At 35.5% G+C, this 12,491-nt stretch overlaps 1 protein-coding gene across 2 annotated transcripts in view; it reads left to right on the top strand.

Annotated features, from left to right (window-relative positions):
- RALGAPB (Ral GTPase activating protein non-catalytic beta subunit) overlaps nucleotides 1-12,491 on the top strand; it is a 100,150-nt gene that overhangs the window by 32,853 nt on the left and 54,806 nt on the right. For both annotated transcript variants that reach the window (XM_029220370.1, XM_029220369.1), the window contains exons 6-8: nucleotides 2,530-2,661; nucleotides 11,038-11,216; nucleotides 12,267-12,415. In XM_029220370.1, the coding sequence (XP_029076203.1) occupies nucleotides 2,530-2,661; nucleotides 11,038-11,216; nucleotides 12,267-12,415 (460 nt within the window). The remainder of the gene's footprint in view (nucleotides 1-2,529; nucleotides 2,662-11,037; nucleotides 11,217-12,266; nucleotides 12,416-12,491) is intronic.

Raw genomic sequence — 12,491 nt, 5'->3', positions numbered from 1 at the left:
GAAAGAGTTAAGTTCACCAGAAGTCTTATTATATATGTTTATACATAATTTTACAGAAATAGGACCATACTATAATGTTCTCCTGTGTAACCAAAGTGGGCAGTATTTTATTATAATAATTTAACTTTTTTTTTTTTTTTTTTTTACCATTTATATATAATGCTATCACTGTTCTGTGAGTAAACTATTAGGCTTCATTTTTTTCAGACTTGTTTTTTTCATTTCTTTTAATATGACTCTAAAAGTTGAGCATTCTTTTTTTTTTTTAACTTATTTACTTATTTATTTTTGGCTGTGTTGGGTCTTCGTTGCTGCGTGCAGGCTTTCTCTAGTTGCAGCGAGTGGGAGCCACTCTTCGATGAGGTGCACAGGCTTCTCATTGCGGTGGCTTCTCTTGTTGCGGAGCAAGGGCTCGTGGCACGCGGGCTCTAGAGCACAGGCTCAGTAGTTGTGGCGCACGGGGTTAGTTGCTCCGTGGCATGTGGGATCTTCCCGGACCAGGGCTCGAACCCTTGTCCCCTGCATTGGCAGGCAGATTCTTAACCACTGCGCCACCAGGGAAGCCCTGAGCATTCTTTTTTAAACATAATCACAATACCATTTATCACACCTAAACAAAATGTTAATAGTTTGTTAATATTGGTTAGCTGTTGAGTGTTCAGATGTCCCTGAATGTCTCAATTTTTTTTATAGTTGATTCCGTTGAATCAGAACACAAACAAGGTTTGGACATTGTATTTAGTTGACATGTTTCTTAAACCTATTTTAAACTGTAGGTTACTGTTCTCTCATTTTTATTTCCTTGCAGTTTTTTTGTTGAACTGGATTGTTTGTCTTATAGAATGCTTCACATTTTGGATTTTTCTGATTATGTCTTAGTTGTGTTAATTAGCATGTTCCTCTGTCCCCTGTATTTCCTGTCGACTGGTGGTTAGATCTAGAGACTTGATCTGATTGAGATTTGATTGGGGGTGGGGTAGTGGTGGAGGTGAGAACAGATCATTCGTAGGTGGTATCATGTATTAGAAGGTAGACTGGTCATTTTGAGAGTTAGTAAATGTTTATCTCTTTATCATCGTTTAAACTAAGATGAAGGTTTGGAATATTCTGTTGATTCTGGTATATCTTTGTGAATGTCAGTATTATGAATCTATTTTTAAATAATATATCATTTTATCTTGATTATAAAAGCAATACATGCTTATAATAGAAAACTTGGAAGATGTAGGGGGAAATATCCATCACTTACAAATAACCAAAGTTTGAATGTATTTTTCCTGTTTTCTCTTTTTTAAAAAATAAATTTGAGATTATTTGATATAGTATTATCTGCTTTTTTTATTTGTTGTCTGATTCTTGTCCCAGTAATTACATGTACCTTTTTTCTTCTTAAATAGATCTCAAGATCATTTTTTAATGGCTTTATAGTTTTTCATTTTATAAATGGAATTATAATTCATTTAATAATTTCCCTGCTGTTTTGATATTTAAGTTTTTCCCTGTGTTTTAAAAATATTGTTGATATGTGAGTACTTTATACATAGTCTTTGTGTATATTCTGGTTATTTTATTAAGACATAATCTTTAGATTACATAGCTATAATATAATAGATTATAATCTATTCTAATTATAATAGGTTAATAATTGGGTCAAAGGGCTTTGAACAGTTTTAATACATTTGGAATATTACTATTTAGTTAAGTAATTGAATTGTCAAATTCATTTTATGGCACACACACCATAAATTCTAAACTTCATTTAAAGTTATATAGCAGTTATTATGAATAGATTATAGCTTAGTTGTGTTGAAGGCATTTGCAGTGCGATGAATCTTTTAAAAATAATTTAAAGAATTTATTATTTATATTACATGACTAATTATGTTATCAACATAAGCATAATTGTGTATTATTATATGATTTGTTATTTGCAATTTTAAAGTAAACTTTTAGGTAATTTTTAATTTTATAAAGTAATATTTGATTTGTAATTTATGTTATAGTATATATTATAAAAGTATATTATGTATATATTATATACACCATTGTATGTTACATGTTATACATATTATAATGTTATATACAAGATGTATTATAAATTTTATATGAGATATAATATTTAATTTATAAAATCACTTATTTGATAATTATAATAAAATCATATAAGTAAAATAAAATTACAGTTAAATACATAAATTTATAAAATGATAAAGACGTTTTATAAGTAAATAAAATAAATTTATAAATTATATAACTTAAAAATATATGAACTAAATTATAAATAACATTAATTATTTAAAAATAGAAATACATGTTTTAAAAAATCCTTTACAAAACTGGAAATCCTCTTCCAGTTTATCTATTTTATAAACAAGGGTTTTCATTTATTTTATTCACTTCAGTGAGGTATAATACAAGTTTCATCTATTTTCTCTTATCATATTTCTCTTAGTATATTTTAATGTTTGAATGTATTTTCCATTCTGTTACAAAATGAACTTGCTGGTATGATTTTTTTTTATTTTGTAGATTGCTACGCTTTACATATGGTCCTTCATTTCCTCCATTTAAAGTTCCCGATGAAGATGCCAGTCTGATCCCTCCTGAAATGGATAATGAGTGTGTTGCACAGACATGGTTTCGCTTTTTACATATGTTAAGGTACTGTTGTTGTTGTATTTCATGTGGTCTTTACTCAGTGATTGTCTTAGGGCAGGAACGGTGCTATAACTCCTTGTTAGAGTTCACAGTGTGGCTGTTAAGCCCAGTCATCAGATGGAGCCAAATTGGACAACACACACATCTACATCATGTGCCCCTGCTCTCCCTGTCCCAGCAGGGTCAGGCTGTCCTCAGCTGCTCTTGGGCCACACTCTCCAGAGGCTTGTTCCCTGCAGTAGGTGCAGCATTTGTTCTCTTGCCTGTTGGTGCAGCTTGGATGCTGATCTCTCTCCCAGGACTTTGTCACATTCTGTGGGGACTGGAGACTAGCTTGTTCCTCTCTATGACCAGGACTGAATGGTCAGTCTGGCTCTCAGGACCTCTCCTCTAGTAGCGTGGTTTAAAATTTCACGGAGGGTACACCATAAAATTTCACAGAGGGACAAATTGCTAAAAGTAATACTTCATGCTCTTTCTTTTTTTATAGTAATTCTATTCAATTCAATTTCATTGCTTCCTACCTTTCTCTCTACTAGCCCCATCCTTGTGCTCTGTGGAACTTTGGTTCTGTTGTATACTATCTTGATTTGTAAACTTTTTCCTTGCATATCTTTTCTTTCTGGTTTGACGAGCCTCATTTTTCTATTTGTGTATTAGTGATTCTAAATTACTCTGTATGACCTGTTGATAAGTTAGGGATCTTAACCATTTTCTATCATGTTTTTTTCAGTTTGTATTGTGTGTTTTTCATCTTTCAGTGATTTTAGTTTATTTTTTTAAATTTGTCTTTTTCTGTGATTATTTTCTGTTTCCTTTAAGATTAGAAAGTCTTCCTTTGTTCTTTGATCAGATAGATATTCACCTATGATTTCTTCTGACTTTGTTCCCTTTGTGCCATTAAGTTCCTTTATATATATGGATTTTGTCTTTGGGTCACATATTATTCCATTGATCTTTTAATTCATTCTTATAGGAGATTAACACTTTTAATTATTTTAACCTTATAATAGTTATTGATATTTGGTGGGACTAATATCTTTTTCCCTAAAACATTTCTTGGAATATTTTTAAAAATCTCTTCTTGCCTGTTTAACATTTTAGATGAATTTTAGAATCCATTTGACATGTTACAAAACACAAGTGAACAGAAGAACCTCACAAAACCTTTTGGGGTTTGGAGTGTGTGTTAATTAGGGTAAGGAACATGTCCTCCTTTAGCAGATGAACCTGACAATCTTAGTGGCTTAGTACAGTATGTTTCATAAAGTCTTGGGTAAGGAGCAGCTCTGCTTAGGTAGTCGTTCAGGGACCCAGGCTGGCAGAGTCTCTGCCATCTTCAACATGTGGCTTTATTAGGGCCTTAACTTTGTAGGCAGCGCCTCTGTATCTGGCTAGAAGATGGAAAAGAGAGAGAGCAAGGAAAATTGTGTGGAAGGTTTTCATGGACCAGCTCCTGAACTGTGATGTAAATCACTGCTACCCATATTCCATTGGCTGGAACTCAAACATATGCCACACTTAATTGCAAGAGAACATAGGAGGAAAAGAGAAGCTAGTGAACATCTAACCAGACTCTGCCAAAGATGAGAATTGCATTAAGCTTGTATTTATATTTAGGAACAGCTGACATCTTTTTTTTTTTTTTTTTTCAGCTGACATCTTAATATATTGTGTTTGCTTTTCTAAGAGTAGGTATTTTTCTTTTTTAGAATCTTATTTAATTAATTAATTTATTTAGGTTGTGTTGGGTCTTCGTTGCTGTGCATGGGCTTTCTCTAGTTGAGGCAAGTGGGGGCTACCCTTCATTGCGGTGTGCAGGCTTCTCATTGACATGGCTTCTCTTGTTGCAGAGCACAGGCTCTAGAGCGCAGGCTCAGTAGTTGTGGCATACGGGCTTAGTTGCTCCGCAGCATGTGGGATCTTCCTGGGCTAGGGATTGAACCCATGTCCCCTACATTGCAGGCGGGTTCTTAACCACTGCACCACCAGGGAAGACCCTAGAATCTTAAATATCTTGCAGAAGTGTTTTGTAGTTTTCTTCACAGAGATCTGCATAATTTTTTTCTTTTTACCATTATTCCTATGTATTTATTGCTGATGTTGTGAAAGGCTAACTTTTTTCTACTGTTAAATCTTGTAAGTGGCTATTGCTGCTGTAAAGAAAATGTTTTACTTATTTTATTTTTGTATATTTTTTATATACTTGGGATTTAAAAATGCTCTGAGTATTTCACTGATTCTTTTTAAATTTCTAGATATAATGAATACATATCTGCAAATAAATGTCTCCTTTCTAGTAATTCATACTGGAATCTGTGGTAATTAATTATAAGTGCTTCAATTGCAGTAAGATCTGTATATGAGTTCATGTTCTGCTACTTTTTTCTTTGTGAACTTGAGCAAGCAGTTTAGTCTCTCTGAGTCTCAGTCTCTTTTTAATCTATACAATGGGGATAATAATACTATCCATCTTGTTATAAGTATTGAAGAAAAAGTATGTAAAACAGTACATCTAATGCTTGAAAAGTTGCCATTGTTGTTATAATTATTTTTGTATGTGTTTTACTACATTAGGCAGAATTTCTAGAACATTGTTGAGTTAAAATGATACTGTTTTAGCATCCTTCTTTCATTCTGATTTTCATTGGAATGTCTCTGTTGTGTGAAATTTTGAGTGGGATATTGGTTGTTGATATTAGTTATTCTTTTCTTTGTTCCCGATTTCCTAAGCAATGAAAAAATTTTAAATTTAAAAATATAAGTAAAATCAGAAATACTACTGAATTATTTTCAAATCATATTTTGGCATCCATTTAAGCAATTAAATGTTTTTTCTTCTTTTACCTATTGATAGTATGTTAATTTTTCCCCAATACTGAATCATCCTTCATTGTTTAGAGAAAAATTCTGCTTGGTTATGGAATACTGTTCTATTGAATCATCCTTCATTCTTTAGAGAAAACTTCTGCTTGGTTATGGAATGCTATTTTAATGTTTTCCCAAGTTATCTCCATTTCTATTTTTTGACTAATTTATATTTTGGTAACTTAAATAGGAAACTACCTATCTTTTTCTATGCTCTGTTGCATGAAAGTTATATATTCCTTAAGAGTTTGTAGTTCTTGGATAATCTTTTCCTATTCCTTCACTATTAATTGATCTCTTTAGGCTCTATCTTTCTTCTTGAGCTGAAATATTTTAGTATTTTAGTCAGGGTTTTTTTTGATATACAGAATAGGAACTTACTTAAACAAATGCAGGTGAAAAAGAGGGGTTATTGTGTGATGATAGAGTGGTCTCACTGGGCTTCAAGAAGCAGTGAACATTCAATCATGATAGGGAGGGGTCAAGGCAGCCTTGGGACAGGCTGCTCTATTGTCTGTCTCTTGGCTTGTTTGCTCCTCTTGTGCACATGCACTGCTCTCTTTCTCCGGCATGCTGCCCCTGAACCCCTGTTTCTTTATCCCCAGTTTTTGGTATCAAACAGATATGAATTTAGCAGAGCTCTGCTGGACTGAGGTGTAGTCCATTCCAAGCTTACTGCTTATTTTTCTAATTTTTGAACACAGAACTATAATCCCCAGTAGGTACTGCTTCTAGAGGCTTCTTATCTTCCCTATGCCACATAGTGGACCACAGTTCTTTGGATACAGTGTACTAACACTAGAAGCCCCTTTTCCATACATGCACACACATGCCCCTGTCCCCACTTGCAGTTATGTGAAATTCAGAGTCTGAGTAGATGGAAAAAGGTTTCAAAGGCCCAGGGCATCTATAAACCACTGATTTATGTTTCTCAGCCTAGTTCTTTTCGTCTTGAAGCTAGTGGAAGCTCTTTCCAGGTGCTGGCTGTAGGTTGACTAACAGTATTACTTTGGGTTGGAAAGGCTGTTTAATGGACAGTTAAGCAGACTGTTTTGAGTGGAAGCCAAAATCTATTTTTTGATGGAAATGTTTAAAATTATTTACATATAAAATATACCTCAAGCCCATTGTTTTAAATACATTGAAATGGGTCTGCTGCCCTATCCTACACATCTGCCATGCATGCTGGGGTGTTGCCCCAGGACCTTACTTCAGACATCCGTGTGGCTGACAGGGTCTTGGTGCTCCGGCCTGGTGTCAGGCCTGAGCCTCCAAGGTGGGAAAGCCAAGTCCAGGACATTGGACCACCAGAGACCTCCTGGCCCATGTGATCAGTCGGAGAGAGCTCTCCCAGAGATCTCCATCTCAGTGCTAAGACCCAGCTCCACCCAACAGCCAGCAGGCTCCAGCTTGGCTGGAGACATTCCATCGAAAAACAACAGAATACACTTTCTTCTCAAGTGCTCATAGAACATTCTCCAGGATAGATCATATCTTGGGTCACAAATCAAGGCTTGGTAAATTTAAGAAAATTGGAATTGTATCAAGTATCTTTTCTGACAACAATGCTATGAGACTAGATATCAATTACAGGAAAAAAACTGTAAAAACTACAAACACATGGAGGCTAAACAATACGTTACTAAATAACCAAGATATCACTGAAGAAATCAAAGAGGAAATCAAAAAATACCTAGAAACAAATGACAATGAAAACACGACGACCCCAAACCTATGGGATGCAGCAAAAGCAGTTCTAAAAGGGAAGTTTATAGCAATACAGTCCTACCTCAAGAAACAAGACAAATCTCAAATAAACAACCTAACCTTACACCTAAAGCAGTTAGAGAAAGAAGAACAAAATAAACCCCGAAGTTAGCAGAAGGAAAGAAATCATAAACATCAGATCAGAAATAAATGAAAAAGAAATGAAGGAAACAATAGCAAAGGTCAATAAAACAAAAAGCTGGTTCTTTGAGAAGATAAACAAAATTGATAAACCATCTGCCAGACTCATCAAGAAAAAAAGGGAGAAGACTCAAATCAACAGAATTAGAAATGAAAAAGAAGTAACTGACACTGCAGAAATACGAAGGATCATGAGAGATTACTACAAGCAACTGTATGCCAATAAAATGGACAACCTGGAAGAAATGGACAAATTCTTAGAAAAGCACAACCTTCCAAGACTGAACCAGGAAGAAATTGAAAATATAAACAGACCAGTCACAAGCACTGAAATTGAAACTGTGATTAAAAATCTTTCAACAAACAAAAGCCCAGGACCAGATGGCTTCACAGGCAAATTCTACCAAACATTTAGAGAAGAGCTAACACCTATCCTTCTCAAACTCTTCCAAAATATAGCAGAGGGAGGAGCGCTCCCAAACTCGTTCTGTGAGGCCACCATCACCCTGATACCAAAACCAAAGATGTCACAAAAAAAGAAAACTACATGCCAGTATTACTGATGAACATAGATGCAAACATCCTCAACAAAATACTAGCAGACAGAATCCAACAGCACATTAAAAGGATCATACACCATGATCAAGTGGGGTTTATCCCAGGAATGCAAGGATTCTTCAGTATATGCAAATCAATCAGTGTGATACACCATACTAACAGATTGAAGGGTAAAAACCATATGATCATCTCAACAGATGCAGAAAAAGCTTTCGACAAAATCAATACCCATTTATGATAAAAACTCTCCAGAAATCAGGCATAGAGGGAACCTACCTCAACATGATAAAGGCCTTATATGACAAACCCACAGCCAACATCGTTCTCAATGGTGAAAAACTGAAACCATTTCCTGTAAGATCAGGAACAAGACAAGGTTGCCCACTCTCACCACTGTTATTCAACATAGTTTTGGAAGTTTTAGCCATGGCATTCAGAGAAGAAAAAGAAATAAAAGGAATCCAAATCGGAAAAGAAGAATTAAAACTGTCACTGTTTGCAGATGACATGATACTATACATAGAGAAACCTAATGATGCTACCAGAAAACTACTAGAGCTAATCAGTGAATTTGGTAAAGTAGCAGGATGCAAAATTAATGCACAGAAACCTCTTGCATTCCTGTACACTAATGATGAAAAATCTGAAAGAGAAGTTAAGGAAACACTCCCATTTACCATTGCAACAAAAAGAATAAAATACTTAGGAATAAACCTACCTAAGGAGACAAAAGACCTGAATGCAGAAAACTATAAGACACTGATGAAAGAAATCAAAGACGATATAAACAGGTGGAGAGATATACCATATTCTTGGACTGGAAGAATCAACATTGTGAAAATGACTGTACTACGCAAAGCAATCTACAGATTCAGTGCAATACTTATCAAACGACCAATGGCATTTTTCACAGAACTAGAACAAAAAGTTTTGAAAATTGTATGGAAACACAAAGACCCCAAATAGCCAAAGCAATCTTGAGAAAGAAAAACGGAGCCGGAGGAATCAGGCTCCCTGACTTCAGACTCTACTATGAAGCTACAGTAATCAGGACAGTATGGTACTGGCACAAAAAACAGACATATAGATGACTGGAACAGGATAGAAAGCCCAGAGATAAACCCACACACATATGGTCACCTCATCTTTGATAAAGGAGGCAAGAATCTACAATGGAGAAAAGACAGCCTCTTCAACAAGTGGTACTGGGAAAACTGGACAGCTACATGTAAAAGAATGAAATTAGAACACTTCCTAACACCATACACAAAAATAAACTCAAAATGGATTAAAGACTTAAATGTAAGGCCAGACACTATAAAACTCTTAGAGGGAAACATAGGAAGAACACTCTATGACATAAATCACAGCAAGATCTTTTTTGATCCACCTCCTGGAGAAATGGAAATAAAACCAAAAATAAACAAACGGGACCTAATGAAACTTAAAAGCTTTTGCACAGCAAAGGAAACCATAAACAAGATGAAAAGACAACCCTCAGAATGGGAGAAAATATTTGCAAACGAAGCAACTGACAAAGGATTAATCTCCAAAATATACAGGCAGTTCATGCAGCTCAATATCAAGAAAACAAACAACCCAATCCAAAAATGGGTGGAAGACCTAAATAGACATTTCTCCAAAGAAGATATACAGATTGTCAACAAACACATGAAAGGATGCTCAATATCACTAATCATTAGAGAAATGCAAGTCAAAACTACAATGAGGTATCACTTCACACTGGTCAGAATGGCCATCATCAAAAAATCTACAAAGAATAAATGCTGGAGAGGGTGTGGAGAAAAAGGAACCCCCTTGCACTGTTATTGGGAATGTAAATTGATACAGCCACTATGGAGAACAGTATGGAGGTTCCTTAAAAAACTAAAGATAGAACTACCATACGATCCAGCAATCCCACTACTGGGCATATACCCTGAGAAAACCATAATTCAAAAAGAGCCATGTCCCACAATGTTCATTGCAGCACTATTTACAATAGCCAGGACATGGAAGCAACCTAAGTGTCCATCGACAGATGAATGGGTAAAGAAGATGTGGCACATATATACAGCCATAAAAAGAAACGAAATTGAGTTATTTGTAGTGAGGTTGATGGACCTAGAGTCTGTAATACAGAGTGAATGAATTAAATCAGAAGGGGGAAAATAAATACCATATGCTGACACATATATTTGGAATAAAAAAATTGGATATGAGGAACCTAGGGGCAGGACAGGAATAAAGACGCAGACGTAGAGAATGGAGTTGAGGACACGGGGGTGGGGAGGGAGGGGTAAGCTGGGACAAAGTGAGAGAGTAGCATGGACATATATACACTACCAAATGTAAAATAGATAGCTAGTGGGAAGCAGCCGCATATCACAGGGAGATCAGCTTGGTGCTTTGTGTCCACATAGAGGGGTGGGACAGGGAGGGTGGGAGGGAGACACAAGAGGGAGGGGATATGGGGATGTATGTGTACATATAGCTGATTCAGTTTGTTGTACAGCAGAAACTAACACAACATTGTAAAGCAATTATACTCCAATAAAGGTGTTAAAATAAATTAATTAAAAAAATATGGAACAGAAAAGAAATAAATACATTGAAATGTATGGCTTTAGTATGTGCACGTGAACACAAACACTAATCCCAATTTTCACATAGTTTTTAAAAAATTGGAAATGTTAATATTAAAGTAAGATTTTCTCCTTGGGTTTCTTGTTGATTTATTTATAGTTTTACCATTCCATTGCTTAATTCCAAACATATTACAAAATATCCATGTATACGTTAAAAAAATTAAAAACTAGTCTTATTTTGATTCTCATTCTCTGAATAGGCAAAGTAGGTTCATGTAAGCACACTTCTGTGAAGTAGTGTTGGTGTTTGAGTCCCTAGCTTATTAAATACAGATTAATCTCCTCTCTGAATCAAAGAAATAGGCACAAACAGCCTGTTCTTAAATTAGATTGCATGCATTTTATTGCTAAAGAGATTTCTAAATGTATAATTAATTCTTGCTCTCTCTTTTGATAGTAATCCCGTGGATTTGAGTAACCCAGCCATTATAAGCTCTACTCCCAAATTTCAGGAACAGTTCTTAAATGTGAGCGGAATGCCGCAGGAATTGAATCAGTATCCCTGCCTTAAACATCTGCCTCAAATATTTTTTCGTGCCATGCGTGGAATCAGCTGTCTGGTGGATGCATTCTTAGGTGAATTTTGTGTATGTTGCTAGATGTTTGAAGATAACTTTAGAGTCTAGTTTTAGAAACTTTTGTGGACAGCCGAAAGCAAAAGATGATCAGAGTTGATTACAAATAATAAACTGGGAAAAATTATTTGCAACAAATGTGATAGCTAGAGGGTTTTTGTTATTATTATATAAATAGATCAAATAATGCAAAGAAAAAGAATAAGACCTGGTAGATAAATGGACAAAGACTATGAATAAATAATTTGCAAAAGAGAAAAGTGTTCATTCTCACTAGTAATCCAAGAAAATACAGATTAAAATGCATTAGGTGTTATTCTTATGTGTATCATTAGGAAGCAGTTTATACTTTTTGTGAACCATTGTTTTAAACTGTTTTTCACATGAAAAGTCAGAATTTTTTTAATCTGTTAAAAGGCAGTGATATTTAATACCTATCATTTTCAAAAACGTTTTGTTATGTGCAATTAATGTATTACAGAGGTAATATATTAGTTCAGTTAACTTTGGCTGCCACCTAGCCAAAAGTACTAGTGGTTTAAACAAGGTAGTTTACTTTCACACGTGTTAAGCGCAGGGCTAAACTGTATACAGGGCTGCTGTAGCAGTTCCACCACTGTCAGAGACCCAAGGCCCTTCCATCTTTTGGCTCTTCATCCTTTGTGCACACTCTCATGGGCCATGATGGCTGAAAGAGTTTCAGCTGTCCTGTTCAGGAATTGGGAAGGAAGGAGCATCTACCTTTGATTCGTTCTTTTAAGGAGATTTCTTGGGGAAGACCCACCCAATAATTGCCCACTTCTCTGTGGTCAGAACATGGCCACATCTGGCTGTAAGGGAGCCTTCAAAAGGCAGTTGTTTATTCTGCGTAGCCATGTCTAGCTAAAATTTGTGTTTTGTAACTCAGGAAGAAAGGACAAATTGATACTGGGAGGCAGCTAGCAGTCTCTGCTGTAGTCTGTTGTGAGCCTTCACTGGTGTTGCTTGAGGAAGATTTACTGACCACATATTTTGAACTCTGAAGAATAACTCCATTTGTCTTTCTTTAAAGGCATTTCTAGACCCCGATCAGACAGTGCTCCTCCAACACCCGTGAATAGATTGAGTATGCCTCAAAGCACTGCTGTCAATACCACCCCACCACATAACCGGAGGCACCGGGCTGTTACTGTGAACAAGGCCACCATGAAGACAAGCACAGTACGTTTTCATGACCATTGTTATACTGTATAAAATGGGCTTTTTAATCTGCCTTCCTTTTAAAAAATCCTGCTGT

This window comes from Monodon monoceros, unplaced genomic scaffold (assembly GCF_005190385.1).
Source record: "Monodon monoceros isolate NGI ecotype Baffin Bay Population unplaced genomic scaffold, NGI_Narwhal_1 Super_Scaffold_13, whole genome shotgun sequence".
Lineage (NCBI taxonomy): Eukaryota > Metazoa > Chordata > Mammalia > Artiodactyla > Monodontidae > Monodon > Monodon monoceros.
This window is presented reverse-complemented; position numbering and strand designations above follow the sequence as displayed.